At 43.6% G+C, this 16037-nt stretch overlaps 1 protein-coding gene across 2 annotated transcripts in view; it reads right to left on the bottom strand.

Annotated features, from left to right (window-relative positions):
- The window catches only part of muc5.1 (mucin 5.1, oligomeric mucus/gel-forming), a 32315-nt gene that overhangs the window by 5362 nt on the left and 10916 nt on the right, over positions 1-16037 (bottom strand). For both annotated transcript variants that reach the window (XM_059002220.1, XM_059002221.1), the window contains 15 exons: positions 15463-15702; positions 15159-15315; positions 14671-14799; positions 14125-14275; positions 13395-13438; positions 12826-13053; positions 3590-12547; positions 2952-3202; positions 2603-2777; positions 2248-2498; positions 1952-2135; positions 1485-1722; positions 992-1170; positions 635-704; positions 252-373 (listed from right to left, as the gene is read on the bottom strand). In XM_059002220.1, coding sequence (XP_058858203.1) covers positions 252-373; positions 635-704; positions 992-1170; positions 1485-1722; positions 1952-2135; positions 2248-2498; positions 2603-2777; positions 2952-3202; positions 3590-12547; positions 12826-13053; positions 13395-13438; positions 14125-14275; positions 14671-14799; positions 15159-15315; positions 15463-15702 — 11377 coding nt within the window. The remainder of the gene's footprint in view (positions 1-251; positions 374-634; positions 705-991; positions 1171-1484; positions 1723-1951; positions 2136-2247; positions 2499-2602; positions 2778-2951; positions 3203-3589; positions 12548-12825; positions 13054-13394; positions 13439-14124; positions 14276-14670; positions 14800-15158; positions 15316-15462; positions 15703-16037) is intronic.

The raw sequence follows: 16037 nt of genomic DNA on the forward strand, positions 1-16037 counted from the left end.
TGTTGTGCATATACCTGTATTGGTAAACGCCGTGATTCTGGTTACTGTTGTCAGTATCCAGAACACGGACAACAGCGCCATCTACTGCGACAAATAAATCAGTACGCCTGAGCGGCGTTACAAATAAAGTACTGTCTCCTTGTGTCAGTGAATTGCCCACCACCCTTCCACAAACCCGAATAAAGAAATAAATAACTAAAGTGGGGTTGCATTTGTATTGGATACTAATACATTGTGAAGCCGTTGCTCACCACAGGAGGAGACACAGACATCGCTGACGGAGTTGAACAGGGTGGTCCCATTTGGACAGAAGCAGCCTTCGGTGAACCCGCTGCTGTTGGATGGGTTTTGGTCGATGTATTTTTCATTGTACCTTAGAAGAAAAGAAAAGACTGCATTAGGAGGTATCGAAAACATTTAAGACACTGAAGAGTACGGGACATTCACAACCAGGTAACACGAGAAAGCTTTTAGACCTTTTAGACCTTCTAACCTCACCTCATCTTACCAGCAAGCGGACAGGACAGTGCTTACCCAAAGTGCTACCTTATTTAATATGACTGCTATGCAGACTTAAGCAACAGCCTGGCATTGCCATTACGTTTCTGTGCTCCCCAGAGTCCTCTCTACTCACTTGGAGTTACAAGTAGGCTGCACATCTGGTCCGCATGCACGGTACTCCTTTGTTGGTGGGCAGGAGTAATCTGCAGGAAAACAAACAGCAGCACATAGGTCAACACAGACATCCATACAGAACATCTAGATAAAAAAAAAAACTTTTAAAAGGTGAGTGCTAAATATTACAGTGCTGGTGCTTTCACTGTTCTCCAAATTCCCCTGAATGATAGAACATCCGTGCTTATATAGCTCTTTTATATAGAGCCCAACAAGAACAATAATTAATAACTGCAGATATATGCCATACAAATGTCCAGTCTGTCTTGTTTTCTGTCGGTTTGCATATGCGTCTGTATTTTGGTATTTCACTTACTGCATTTCCCATTAGTATATTTCCTCCAATCCATGCAGACTCCTGCAGCCTCGCACATGGAGGCGTACACTTCCAAACTAGAGCAGCCAATCCTGGTGCCTGGCATGTGGCAAACATCAAAATAACAGGCCTCGTAGAATGGCTGGGCTGGGATTTTTTCATTGCATGCTTCAAAGACTCTGTAATCAGAAGAGATTTCTAAGTGTCCTCTGAATAAACCACTGTAATCACAGCATATTCCTAAGCACGCTTTATTCAAATGAACCAAAACTTATTGCAACCAACTGTACTGACTGTTAGATTATTTTCCTGATTCTCCTAATACAATTTCCCGTGCACTGTAATGGCAAAGATTCAGCCTGACATTCTTTGGTCAGTAGCTACTCCAATCACTTTCATCACAATGACATCACTTTCATCACAATGACATTTTCTGAACTTGCTTTTTTCTTTCCTCTCCCCCAAGCAGTTAGAACGAAACATGAAGCCTTACTTGCTGTAGATAATCTCGCAAATAGAAGCTTTGCAGACAGGGGATGGAGGCGTGGATGAAGCAGGAGATGGAGGCTTGGATGGTGTCTTGGCTGTTGTACTGGGTCTTACAGTTGGTGGAGGAGTTGGTTTACTGCAGCCCGTTTTGTTGATACGCCAGTCGTGGGCTGAATCGGAGCAGGATTCAACAACCTGGTTGGGTCCGCTGCAATCATTTGTCTTGTTGTTGTCACAGATTCCTAGAAGAAGAGTAACAGTAAGGTGGTATGTTCTGCATGTTAGATCATTAAACTAGAACCCTGAGTCAGAAGACTGTTTCGAATTCACTACATTTTTCATCTACATACCCCAAGATCCTGGGATTTAAAGCGGAGATATGAGAACCAGACAGCTCCAGTGGGGTATGGGTGAACTCAGAGTAAGAGCAACGTGACACCATAGAGAAGCTTTGCATGCGGTCTTTCTTACCACACTGTCCTTCTGTGTTGCCATGGAAGAGTGAGTAGGGCAGGGTGATGACGAACATCAGGCCTCTGAAGGACACGTGAGCGTTGATCTCAGGGATCTCCACACTCATGTCAATTCCTGTGCTTGAGATCTGGATGCCATCTCTTGAAAAGGCTGGGGTGATTTGTTTGTTATCGAACTTAATCTACAGCGGAGGGAAAAAAGGAGGAAAACATTATTATTATTATTATTATTATTATTATTATTATTATTATTATTATTATTATTATTAATCTAAAGACACAAGCAGACATTACCATGTTCTTTTTCTTTCCATTGACCAACTCCTGTGTCATGAACACCTCGTGCTTCTTGTAATACACAGTGAGGGATCGCGGGCAGGAGAGGCCATCTGTAGCATTACACAGGTAGTTTTCTACAATGACACTAAAATTGTTGTATTTAGGTGTGATCTGCTTCACAAGAACGTATGTGCAGTCTCCTTGGAAGTCGTAGGCTGTTCCGTCAAAGGTGACGTAGTGAGGATCTCCCCATCCATAACAGGTGCCTAGGAGGAAAACATAACTGGTTACCTCTCCCGCTTTGAAGAATATACTGAACATGTAAGAACTGTTTAGCAAAAAACAGGTCAGCGACATGGACTATACTTACATTGACATTCATACTGGTAGCAGCATCCAGATTCATCATACACCTTAAGTGGCGGGAGGCCATTTACACATTCAATGGGTTCCACAGCCTTGCATGGCACAGGCTCTATATTGACTGTGGAGCCTCCTTTGCATGTTGCTGTTGTGCATTTATCAATCTTCCAAGTCTCATGGTACTACAGGCATTAAACAAGAATAGACAAATGGGTTTACATGAACTGTCTTTCTATGTTGGTAAAAAAAAAAAAAGGTCAATTACACAGGTGTGTGGGCTCAGTCAAGATAAATGGGGGGTGGGTTGTAAAAGGAATATCTCTGTTATTAGGAAAATACATGGTGTCTAACGTTACCTTTCTGGGAGGGGTAAGGTGATCGCAACCTTGAGGTGTGGTTTCTGGTACAGTTGCAGGCGTTTCTCTTGAATGTGGTGTTGTTTTCTTACTGGTGGTTGGCTTTGTGGTTGACTTTGTGGTTGTTGGAGTACTGGATGGCACAGTAGTAGAATGGCATTCCATGACATATTTCTCAAGCTCACATTTATCATTACAGAAAGCTGTGTAGCACCATCCGCCATTATCCGTGTAGTTGTATATGTTGTCGCCTGATCATTGCAAAAGAAGAGCTATTAGTTTATGTTGAAAATAACATTATTCAATGATGAAGCTGGGTGTGTTCATCGCGACATCGGCTTTTAAAGACTGTTTTGAGTGAGTTTGGAATCACTGCACAATGCAGTATGATCGAAACTTTCAGCATTGCTTTTTGAAGAACGCTTAGGATTCAGGTTTAAAAAATACATTTAAAATACCCCCATAGTACTCTTTTGATTCTGTCTCAATTACACAATTCAAAGTAAGTGCGAAAACATACATTTGTTAGACCTGGTTTATTAAAGATAATTGTACTGTGCCTTTCGGGGTGTTTGCATGAAAGGTGCTTTAAAATTCTTGTAACATATTATTAAGGTAACATAAGAGTTATGCCTTACCAGGTGCATATCTTGTTCCATTGACATTGCAGGTGCACTCGGTCCAGGATGAGCTTGTAGAAATTGGTTCTGTGGACGTTGGTGTGGGTCTGGAGGTTTTAGTGGAGGTAGACTCTGTGGTAGTGGGAGAAAGAGGAGTTGTTCCAGGCGTTGTTTCTGGGGTCGTAGGAGACGGTGTTGTTGATGTCTTGGGTGGTAGAGTTGATGTTGTTGTGGTTGGCTTTCCTGTAGTTGTTGATTTGTAGGTGCTGCTTTCGGTTGTAGCAGTGCTACTTGTTGTAGAAGCTGTTGTAGTTGTCACTGGAGATGCAGATGTTGTTGATTCAGTGGTGCTTTCAGAAGTGGAAGTGGTTGTTGCTTCTGAAGTTGTTGTAGAGCTTGGTGTTGGGGTAGTGGATGGTAGAGTTGATTCAGTGGTTGCAGTTTCTGTTGTTGAAATGGTGCTTTCAGTGGTGGGCGAGGTTGTCTTTTCAGTGCTTGTTGTCGTCGCTACTGTGGTTGATGAAGTTTCTGTGGTGGTATGAGGTTTGGGCACTGGGGAAGATGTTGATGTCTTGGGTGGTAGAGTTGATTTTGTTGTGGTTGGCTTTCCTGTAGTTGTTGATTTGTAGGTGCTGCTTTCGGTTGTAGCAGTGCTACTTGTTGTAGAAGCTGTTGTAGTTGTCACTGGAGATGCAGATGTTGTTGATTCAGTGGTGCTTTCAGAAGTGGAAGTGGTTGTTGCTTCTGAAGTTGTTGTAGAGCTTGGTGTTGGGGTAGTGGATGGTAGAGTTGATTCAGTGGTTGCAGTTTCTGTTGTTGAAATGGTGCTTTCAGTGGTGGGCGAGGTTGTCTTTTCAGTGCTTGTTGTCGTCTCTGCTGTGGTTGATGAAGTTTCTGTGGTGGTATGAGGTTTGGGCACTGGGGAAGATGTTGATGTCTTGGGTGGTAGAGTTGATTTTGTTGTGGTTGACTTTCCTGTAGTTGTTGATTTGTAGGTGCTGCTTTCGGTTGTAGCAGTGCTACTTGTTGTAGAAGCTGTTGTAGTTGTCACTGGAGTTGCAGATGTTGTTGATTCAGTGGTGCTTTCAGAAGTGGAAGTGGTTGTTGCTTCTGAAGTTGTTGTAGAGCTTGGTGTTGGGGTAGTGGATGGTAGAGCTGATTCAGTGGTTGCAGTTTCTGTTGTTGAAATGGTGCTTTCAGTGGTGGGCGAGGTTGTCTTTTCAGTGCTTGTTGTCGTCACTGCTGTGGTTGATGAAGTTTCTGTGGTGGTATGAGGTTTGGGCACTGGGGAAGATGTTGATGTCTTGGGTGGTAGAGTTGATTTTTTTGTGGTTGGCTTTCCTGTAGTTGTTGATTTGTAGGTGCTGCTTTCGGTTGTAGCAGTGCTACTTGTTGTAGAAGCTGTTGTAGTTGTCACTGGAGATGCAGATGTTGTTGATTCAGTGGTGCTTTCAGAAGTTGAAGTGGTTGTTGTTTCTGAAGTTGTTGAAGAGCCAGGTGTCGGGTTAGTGGATTCAGTGGTTGCAGTTTCTGTAACCGTTACTGGTGTTGTGGTAGTGCTCTGAGGTATGACTGGTCCAGTTACCGGTGTTGATGTGGTAAAGGTGATTATAAAGGGACTGGTTGTTTCAGTGTTTGGTGTAGATGTTTCTGTTGATGTGCATCTGTTGATGCAGCATTTAACTCTGACTTCATAGTCGTAGCAGACCGGTGGTACCTGATCCTCGTTTTTACAAACAAGTCCAACAGAAGGACTGCATTCGACTTTTTGTCCCACATCTTCTAAACTATAATCTTTGAAATGTGATGCTCTGCATTCAATAGCATCAGGTTTTTCACAAATATTTGGATCAGAAGCTGTGAGATTTTTAATAGTTTCATAGTCCCCTTTGCCTGGTCCAGGTCTAGGATAATCCACATTTTTCCATTCTGACCACTTACATACCATACAAGAAGTAGTGATTGTTGTGGTTGATGAAGTTTCTGTGGTGGTATGAGGTTTGGGCACTGGGGAAGATGTTGATGTCTTGGGTGGTAGAGTTGATTTTGTTGTGGTTGGCTTTCCTGTAGTTGTTGATTTGTAGGTGCTGTTTTCGGTTGTAACAGTGCTACTTGTTGTAGAAGCTGTTGTAGTTGTCACTGGAGTTGCAGATGTTGTTGATTCAGTGGTGCTTTCAGAAGTGGAAGTGGTTGTTGCTTCTGAAGTTGTTGTAGAGCTTGGTGTTGGGGTAGTGGATGGTAGAGCTGATTCAGTGGTTGCAGTTTCTGTTGTTGAAATGGTGCTTTCAGTGGTGGGCGAGGTTGTCTTTTCAGTGCTTGTTGTCGTCACTGCTGTGGTTGATGAAGTTTCTGTGGTGGTATGAGGTTTGGGCACTGGGGAAGATGTTGATGTCTTGGGTGGTAGAGTTGATTTTGTTGTGGTTGGCTTTCCTGTAGTTGTTGATTTGTAGGTGCTGCTTTCGGTTGTAGCAGTGCTACTTGTTGTAGAAGCTGTTGTAGTTGTCACTGGAGATGCAGATGTTGTTGATTCAGTGGTGCTTTCAGAAGTTGAAGTGGTTGTTGTTTCTGAAGTTGTTGAAGAGCCAGGTGTCGGGTTAGTGGATTCAGTGGTTGCAGTTTCTGTAACCGTTACTGGTGTTGTGGTAGTGCTCTGAGGTATGACTGGTCCAGTTACCGGTGTTGATGTGGTAAAGGTGATTATAAAGGGACTGGTTGTTTCAGTGTTTGGTGTAGATGTTTCTGTTGATGTGCATCTGTTGATGCAGCATTTAACTCTGACTTCATAGTCGTAGCAGACCGGTGGTACCTGATCCTCGTTTTTACAAACAAGTCCAACAGAAGGACTGCATTCGACTTTTTGTCCCACATCTTCTAAACTATAATCTTTGAAATGTGATGCTCTGCATTCAATAGCATCAGGTTTTTCACAAATATTTGGATCAGAAGCTGTGAGATTTTTAATAGTTTCATAGTCCCCTTTGCCTGGTCCAGGTCTAGGATAATCCACATTTTTCCATTCTGACCACTTACATACCATACAAGAAGTAGTGATTGTTGTGGTTGATGAAGTTTCTGTGGTGGTATGAGGTTTGGGCACTGGGGAAGATGTTGATGTCTTGGGTGGTAGAGTTGATTTTGTTGTGGTTGGCTTTCCTGTAGTTGTTGATTTGTAGGTGCTGTTTTCGGTTGTAACAGTGCTACTTGTTGTAGAAGCTGTTGTAGTTGTCACTGGAGATGCAGATGTTGTTGATTCAGTGGTGCTTTCAGAAGTGGAAGTGGTAGTTGCTTCTGAAGTTGTTGTAGAGCTTGGTGTCGGGGTAGTGGATGATAGAGTTGATTCAGTGGTTGGAGTTTCTGTTGTTGAAATGGTGCTTTCAGTGGTGGGCGAGGTTGTCTTTTCAGTGCTTGTTGTCGTCACTGCTGTGGTTGATGAAGTTTCTGTGGTGGTATGAGGTTTGGGCACTGGGGAAGATGTTGATGTCTTGGGTGGTAGAGTTGATTTTGTTGTGGTTGGCTTTCCTGTAGTTGTTGATTTGTAGGTGCTGCTTTCGGTTGTAGCAGTGCTACTTGTTGTAGAAGCTGTTGTAGTTGTCACTGGAGTTGCAGATGTTGTTGATTCAGTGGTGCTTTCAGAAGTGGAAGTGGTTGTTGCTTCTGAAGTTGTTGTAGAGCTTGGTGTCGGGGTAGTGGATGATAGAGTTGATTCAGTGGTTGGAGTTTCTGTTGTTGAAATGGTGCTTTCAGTGGTGGGCGAGGTTGTCTTTTCAGTGCTTGTTGTCGTCTCTGCTGTGGTTGATGAAGTTTCTGTGGTGGTATGAGGTTTGGGCACTGGGGAAGATGTTGATGTCTTGGGTGGTAGAGTTGATTTTGTTGTGGTTGGCTTTCCTGTAGTTGTTGATTTGTAGGTGCTGCTTTCGGTTGTAGCAGTGCTACTTGTTGTAGAAGCTGTTGTAGTTGTCACTGGAGTTGCAGATGTTGTTGATTCAGTGGTGCTTTCAGAAGTGGAAGTGGTTGTTGCTTCTGAAGTTGTTGTAGAGCTTGGTGTTGGGGTAGTGGATGGTAGAGTTGATTCAGTGGTTGCAGTTTCTGTTGTTGAAATGGTGCTTTCAGTGGTGGGCGAGGTTGTCTTTTCAGTGCTTGTTGTCGTCACTGCTGTGGTTGATGAAGTTTCTGTGGTGGTATGAGGTTTGGGCACTGGGGAAGATGTTGATGTCTTGGGTGGTAGAGTTGATTTTGTTGTGGTTGGCTTTCCTGTAGTTGTTGATTTGTAGGTGCTGTTTTCGGTTGTAACAGTGCTACTTGTTGTAGAAGCTGTTGTAGTTGTCACTGGAGATGCAGATGTTGTTGATTCAGTGGTGCTTTCAGAAGTGGAAGTGGTAGTTGCTTCTGAAGTTGTTGTAGAGCTTGGTGTCGGGGTAGTGGATGATAGAGTTGATTCAGTGGTTGGAGTTTCTGTTGTTGAAATGGTGCTTTCAGTGGTGGGCGAGGTTGTCTTTTCAGTGCTTGTTGTCGTCTCTGCTGTGGTTGATGAAGTTTCTGTGGTGGTATGAGGTTTGGGCACTGGGGAAGATGTTGATGTCTTGGGTGGTAGAGTTGATTTTGTTGTGGTTGGCTTTCCTGTAGTTGTTGATTTGTAGGTGCTGCTTTCGGTTGTAGCAGTGCTACTTGTTGTAGAAGCTGTTGTAGTTGTCACTGGAGTTGCAGATGTTGTTGATTCAGTGGTGCTTTCAGAAGTGGAAGTGGTTGTTGCTTCTGAAGTTGTTGTAGAGCTTGGTGTCGGGGTAGTGGATGATAGAGTTGATTCAGTGGTTGGAGTTTCTGTTGTTGAAATGGTGCTTTCAGTGGTGGGCGAGGTTGTCTTTTCAGTGCTTGTTGTCGTCACTGCTGTGGTTGATGAAGTTTCTGTGGTGGTATGAGGTTTGGGCACTGGGGAAGATGTTGATGTCTTGGGTGGTAGAGTTGATTTTGTTGTGGTTGGCTTTCCTGTAGTTGTTGATTTGTAGGTGCTGCTTTCGGTTGTAACAGTGCTACTTGTAGTAGAAGCTGTTGTAGTGGTCACTGGAGTTGCAGATGTTGCTGATTCAGTGGTGCTTTCAGAAGTGGAAGTGGTTGTTGCTTCTGAAGTTGTTGTAGAGCTTGGTGTCAGGGTAGTGGATGGTAGAGTTGATTCAGTGGTTGCAGTTTCTGTTGTTGAAATGGTGCTTTCTGTGGTGGGCGAGGTTGTCTTTTCAGTGCTTGTTGTCATCGCTGCTGTGGTTGATGAAGTTTCTGTGGTGGTATGAGGTTTGGGCACTGGGGAAGATGTTGATGTCTTGGGTGGTAGAGTTGATTTTGTTGTGGTTGACTTTCCTGTAGTTGTTGATTTGTAGGTGCTGCTTTCGGTTGTAACAGTGCTACTTGTTGTAGAAGCTGTTGTAGTGGTCACTGGAGTTGCAGATGTTGTTGATTCAGTGGTGCTTTCAGAAGTGGAAGTGGTTGTTGCTTCTGAAGTTGTTGTAGAGCCTGGTGTCGGGGTAGTGGATGGTAGAGTTGATTCAGTGGTTGCAGTTTCTGTTGTTGAAATGGTGCTTTCAGTGGTGGGCAAGGTTGTCTTTTCAGTGCTTGTTGTCGTCACTGCTGTGGTTGATGAAGTTTCTGTGGTGGTATGAGGTTTGGGCACTGGGGAAGATGTTGATGTCTTGGGTGGTAGAGTTGATTTTGTTGTGGTTGACTTTCCTGTAGTTGTTGATTTGTAGGTGCTGCTTTCGGTTGTAGCAGTGCTACTTGTTGTAGAAGCTGTTGTAGTTGTCACTGGAGTTGCAGATGTTGTTGATTCAGTGGTGCTTTCAGAAGTGGAAGTGGTTGTTGTTTCTGAAGTTGTTGAAGAGCCAGGTGTCGGGTTAGTGGATTCAGTGGTTGCAGTTTCTGTAACCGTTACTGGTGTTGTGGTAGTGCTCTGAGGTATGACTGGTCCAGTTACCGGTGTTGATGTGGTAAAGGTGATTATAAAGGGACTGGTTGTTTCAGTGTTTGGTGTAGATGTGCATCTGTTGATGCAGCATTTAACTCTGACTTCATAGTCGTAGCAGACCGGTGGTACCTGATCCTCGTTTTTACAAACAAGTCCAACAGAAGGACTGCATTCGACTTTTTGTCCCACATCTTCTAAACTATAATCTTTGAAATGTGATGCTCTGCATTCAATAGCATCAGGTTTTTCACAAATATTTGGATCAGAAGCTGTGAGATTTTTAATAGTTTCATAGTCCCCTTTGCCTGGTCCAGGTCTAGGATAATCCACATTTTTCCATTCTGACCACTTACATACCATACAAGAAGTAGTGATTGTTGTGGTTGATGAAGTTTCTGTGGTGGGCAAGGTTGTCTTTTCAGTGCTGGTTGTTGTCACTGCTGTGGTTGATGAAGTTTCAGTGGTGGGCAAGGTTGTCTTTTCAGTGCTGGTTGTTGTCACTGCTGTGGTTGATGAAGTTTCTGTGGTGGGCGAGTTTGTCTTTTCAGTGCTGGTTGTCGTCGCTGCTGTTGTTGATGAAGTTTCTGTGGTGGTATGAGGTTTGGATACTGGGGAAGATGTTGATGCCTTGGGTGGTGTGGTTGGTTTTGTTGGGGTTGACGTTCCTGTAGTTGTTATGGGAGGCGTGGGGCTTGTAAAGGTTGAGGATACTGCTGTTGTAGGTACAGATGTACTGGTCGTTGGCTCTGTTGTCGTTTCACAATGATAAGCATCACAACAGAGAAACCTTATCTGATAGTTGTAGCATAGTGGAAAAATATCTATTTGATCTTCATTTTTACATGTTAGTCCTGTAGCGATATCACATGTCACAACTTGACCAACGTCCTCAATTATTTTTTCGGGATACTTCTCTGCCCTGCACTCAGTTCTGCTTGGCTTTTCGCATATCTTTCCCCCAGCTGCTACGATCTTGTCATAGGTTTCTGAGTCTCCACCTGCCGTACCCAGAGTTGGGAAATTGGTATCAAACCACTGGGACCATTTACAGGGACGCCTGCAGGTGGTTGTAGGGCTTGTGGTGTGGGGAACTTCAGTTGAAATGGTCGGAGGTGTTGTTTCAGGAGATGTAGATGGGATGACTGGGCGAGTGGTCGGAGGTGTTGTTTCAGGAGATGTAGATGGGATGACTGGGCGAGTGGTCGGAGGTGTTGTTTCAGGAGATGTAGATGGGGTGACTGGGCGAGTGGTCGGAGGTGTTGTTTCAGGGGATGTAGATGGGGTGACTGGGCGAGTGGTCGGAGGTGTTGTTTCAGGGGATGTAGATGGGGTGACTGGGCGAGTGGTCGGAGGTGTGGTTTCAGGGGATGTAGATGGGGTGACTGGGCGAGTGGTCGGAGGTGTTGTTTCAGGAGATGTAGATGGGGTGACTGGGCGAGTGGTCGGAGGTGTTGTTTCAGGGGATGTAGATGGGGTGACTGGGCGAGTGGTCGGAGGTGTTGTTTCAGGAGATGTAGATGGGATGACTGGGCGAGTGGTCGGAGGTGTTGTTTCAGGGGATGTAGATGGGATGACTGGGCGAGTGGTCGGAGGTGTTGTTTCAGGGGATGTAGATGGGGTGACTGGGCGAGTGGTCGGAGGTGTGGTTTCAGGGGATGTAGATGGGGTGACTGGGCGAGTGGTCGGAGGTGTGGTTTCAGGGGATGTAGATGGGGTGACTGGGCGAGTGGTCGGAGGTGTGGTTTCAGGGGATGTAGATGGGATGACTGGGCGAGTGGTCGGAGGTGTGGTTTCAGGGGATGTAGATGGGGTGACTGGGCGAGTGGTCGGAGGTGTGGTTTCAGGGGATGTAGATGGGGTGACTGGGCGAGTGGTCGGAGGTGTGGTTTCAGGGGATGTAGATGGGGTGACTGGGCGAGTGGTCGGAGGTGTGGTTTCAGGGGATGTAGATGGGGTGACTGGGCGAGTGGTCGGAGGTGTGGTTTCAGGGGATGTAGATGGGGTGACTGGGCGAGTGGTCGGAGGTGTGGTTTCAGGGGATGTAGATGGGATGACTGGGCGAGTGGTCGGAGGTGTTGTTTCAGGGGATGTAGATGGGGTGACTGGGCGAGTGGTCGGAGGTGTTGTTTCAGGGGATGTAGATGGGGTGACTGGGCGAGTGGTCGGAGGTGTTGTTTCAGGGGATGTAGATGGGGTGACTGGGTGAGTGGTCGGAGGTGTTGTTTCAGGAGATGTAGATGGGGTGACTGGGTGAGTGGTCGGAGGTGTGGTTTCAGGAGATGTAGATGGGGTGACTGGGCGAGTGGTCGGAGGTGTTGTTTCAGGAGATGTAGATGGGGTGACTGGGTGAGTGGTCGGAGGTGTGGTTTCAGGAGATGTAGATGGGGTGACTGGGCGAGTGGTCGGAGGTGTGGTTTCAGGAGATGTAGATGGGGTGACTGGGCGAGTGGTCGGAGGTGTTGTTTCAGGGGATGTAGATGGGGTGACTGGGCGAGTGGTCGGAGGTGTGGTTTCAGGGGATGTAGATGGGGTGACTGGGCGAGTGGTCGGAGGTGTGGTTTCAGGGGATGTAGATGGGGTGACTGGGTGAGTGGTCGGAGGTGTTGTTTCAGGAGATGTAGATGGGGTGACGGGACGAGTGGTTGACTTGTTGCTAGTCACACTTGTCGTTGCACCGCAGCTCACAAGGTTGCAGCAGTATGCACTGATCTCATAGTTTAAGCATGTGGTTGGATTATCTTTGTTGTTGCACTTGAGCCCAAATGAACTGTTACATTGCACTACTTGTCCTAAGTCCCCTAGAGGTGTATTTGGGTATTTCTGGGCTCTGCATTGCACTTCCAATGGATGTGCGCACACAGAGTGACCTTTCTCCTTGATCTTGTCAAATGTTTCATGGTCCCCATCGTTACTGTCAGTTGGGAAGCTTACATCATACCACTCTGACCACTGGCAGATTTCCTCTAGGCAGCTAGTAGTACCACTTGTTGTTGATTCTGCGGTTGTAGTAGATGACGAGGGTGGAGCTGTTGTAGTTTTGAGATAAAAAGATGTAACATTTAAAACATTTTTATCTATTAAAAAAAAACATGAAGTCAACAGCAGTCTTTCAAGGACAATCAATAAGTATTTCAGAACGATTACTTTTTTTGCTGCTTGTATGTCACTAAAGAGAAGAAGAAGAAGAAGAAGAAGAAGAAGAAGAAGAAGAAATATGAGATTCATTCTGAGCTGACCATAATGTAAACAACTCTGCATCTTCTATCTCACATTATATGCAAAACGATATATCAATATTTCATACCATTTGGCGTGGTTGGAAGCGAGGTGGTGAAGCTGAACACTGTTGGGGTATGCGTTGTAGTTCCTATGGTAGTAGTTGATGATACTGTTGTCTCGCAGTTGTAGATGTTTCTGTGAATGGTGCCATTTTCTCCGCAGATAGCAGTTATACAGCTTCCTAAGCCATCAGTGGTGTTGTAGATTGTTGCACCATTTGGATACATATTCCCGTGGTAGCTACAGTAACATTCTATTAAAGGGGATCAAGACAAGAATATGATTACAAATACATGCAAAACGGATTTGCTTATGAAAAGCCTGGTCTGTTGTCCTATAAAGCTTGACTGAGATCTCATCACTGCAAGTTGAGGATAAGTATAAGGGAAATGAAAAGCAAAGGGCAATAAAACAGGATTTTAAATACAACCTTAGACAGCAGTAAATACAAAGAAATCAGGAAACCAGGGAATCATATAACTAGCTAGGCCTGTATGCCTTGTAATCTACATGTTTCTTAAACTGATATTTCTGCTTACATTTCAACAGTTACCTTATTTAAATGCAAAGGAAAACAAATGGTATTCCACTTACTGTGAACATCATAGCTGCAATGCACTTCCACAGATTTACAGGAGCTGCAAAAAAACAACAGAATTTGATTTCATTAACAGCTTAGTATAGCCATTCTTATACAATTTGATATCACCACTATTATTATTATTATTATTATTATTATTATTATTATTATTATTATTATTATTATTATTATTATTATTATTATTATTATTATTAACATTTAGATTAAAGGGCATACAAAACCATTTTGTAACACTGGGTTACTATTAGTGGTTCATGCGCTTTCATGGGATCTAGTATTCTACCAGTAGTTACCATGAACAGCAGGACCTTTGTGTGTAGTTACATAGAAACGGCCTCTGTGCAATGCTAGTAACATGTAATTACATAGTTATTACAATGCCATTGCAGGTCTGTTCACTGCCCTGTGATCTTGAGTTCCACCACCGTTGCAGAGTCAATACAACATTCAAAACATTATTTTTGTTGACTAATAATATCTCCATTCTTCCCACGTATTTTATTGCAATATTGCATGAACACAACTTCAACAAGTATGGTTGGATTGGCAGTGTGAGTGCATATTATATATAAGCATGTTGGCATTTGTACACTGTGGATCAAATGTCTTTATTAATAGATTTGAATGCACTGTAGCAAGTCAATGAATGCTATATATTCAGCTTTTAGTTTACTTTTATCGCCATGCAGTTGATACATGTTTAGATATGTACTGTAATTGTACCATGCTTGACAGTTCTCTGTGGAGGGAACCTCCTCTCCGTTTTTATAGTGATTTCCTTCATTGTAGTAGCAACCGCAGTCTTCCTGTTGAACGCACTTCATTGACTCCTCATCTAAATAGGGCTGGTTCGGTGGGCATTTTGGATAGCAACCTGTTTAACAACAAAAGCAACATCTGAAAATGTATCTTTTTGACTCCCCTTTCACAGTATGTTATTTAAACAGAAGCCGTGAAGGTTAGGGTTAGGGTTAATGAAGTGAAGGTAATGTATTGGGAACTTGCATGTTCTCTTTTTACTTCAACTGAGGATGCAAGAGAGTACGATCTTTGAATTTGATTGGGCAATTTGGTGTTGTTTAGCAGAAAACACCATGGGGGTTACAGACTGAATTGTCACGATGGGCTGAAGTGTGCTTCTGTCAGTTTGCGATTTTGCGTTGGACTATAAAAGCACATACTTGTTTGGGTTTAGTGTTTGTGTGACTATGTTTATACTGGACTGGGTTGTGATATGTTTCAGCAATGACGATTCTGCACAATCCCTACCTTCCAATCCTGGGATCTGGCTGGAGCACGTCCCACTGGGGTTCCGGCAGGTCTTCATACAGGGAGCTCCACAGGGCTTGTAGTGCCACTCACACTCGCCAGCGGGGTTGTAGTAATCACAGAACAGCGCTGGAAGAGAGGGCAGACCGCCTTTCATTCTGAAATCCCGTCTCTCCACATGTAAAGTGCTGCTTGCCAATTAATAATAATAATAATAATAATAATAATAATAATAATAATAATAATAATAATAATAATGATAATAATAATAATAATAATAATAATAATAATAATAATAATAATAATAATAATAATCCTGATTTGATCAACACAATAATTTTAAGATAACATTGAAAAAGAATAATGAGGTCTGGCGGCATAAAATCTTGACACTGCAAATGGAGAGCTCACTATATATATATATATATATATATATATATATATATATATATATATATATATATATATATATATATATATATACTTACGGCAAATCTCAGGGCTTCTCCACGCAACGCACACGCCAGCTTCATTACAGGCCTCAGCATAGGAGGCCACAGCTGTGCAGAAACACTCGCAGTCTCCCCCAGAGTCACAGGCACAGGAGTCTCTCACGCAGGCATCGTAGTACGGAGTTGGGTCCACCTATAGAGAAAATTCATTATTCCCAGATCCATATCGAATGTAAGAATAGCACTAACTATATCTTGTGATGTTTTTCAGTGTAAATCAATGCTTGTTATAATGTCATCAGTTAGGGATAGTATCTCAGTATTCCATCATTTTCGTTACCTGAGAGTGGCAGGCCGTGAACACTTTGCTCTTGATGAGGCTGCACTGCTTCTGAGCCCAGGACTGCCGGTAGGGGTTGGAGACACAGGGGTCTCTTGTGACTTTCGCATCGGGGCAGCTGGGAGAGACCTTCCAGCTGTTTCCAAACTCCTGGGCGTTTACAACAACCGCCTGGCTCCTGGTGGTGAAGTCATTCTGTCCATTCCCATCGTAGTCACCGCATAGGCCACAGATGTGACCCTGTGAAACACAAGCCACAGCCCATGAAACCCTGGCTTTATTTCCATATAGAAAACAAAAAGGAAACTGCTGTCTGTCCAGCATTGGCTTTTACTTTCTGGCCCAATTTCCCACTGCGCTGTATAAGACATTACTTTATTTTGTTAATTTATTAAGATCAGCAATTAACTTTATAATAACAGTTGTTATATATATATATATATATATATATATATATATATATATATATATATATATATATATATATATATATATATATCCTCTTAAATTACACCTACATCTTTTTGCACAGAAATGGGAAGGCATATTTCAATACAGCTGAGTGATGGAGGTGG

The sequence above is a fragment of the Acipenser ruthenus genome, chromosome 27, assembly GCF_902713425.1.
Source record: "Acipenser ruthenus chromosome 27, fAciRut3.2 maternal haplotype, whole genome shotgun sequence".
NCBI classification, from domain to species: domain Eukaryota; kingdom Metazoa; phylum Chordata; class Actinopteri; order Acipenseriformes; family Acipenseridae; genus Acipenser; species Acipenser ruthenus.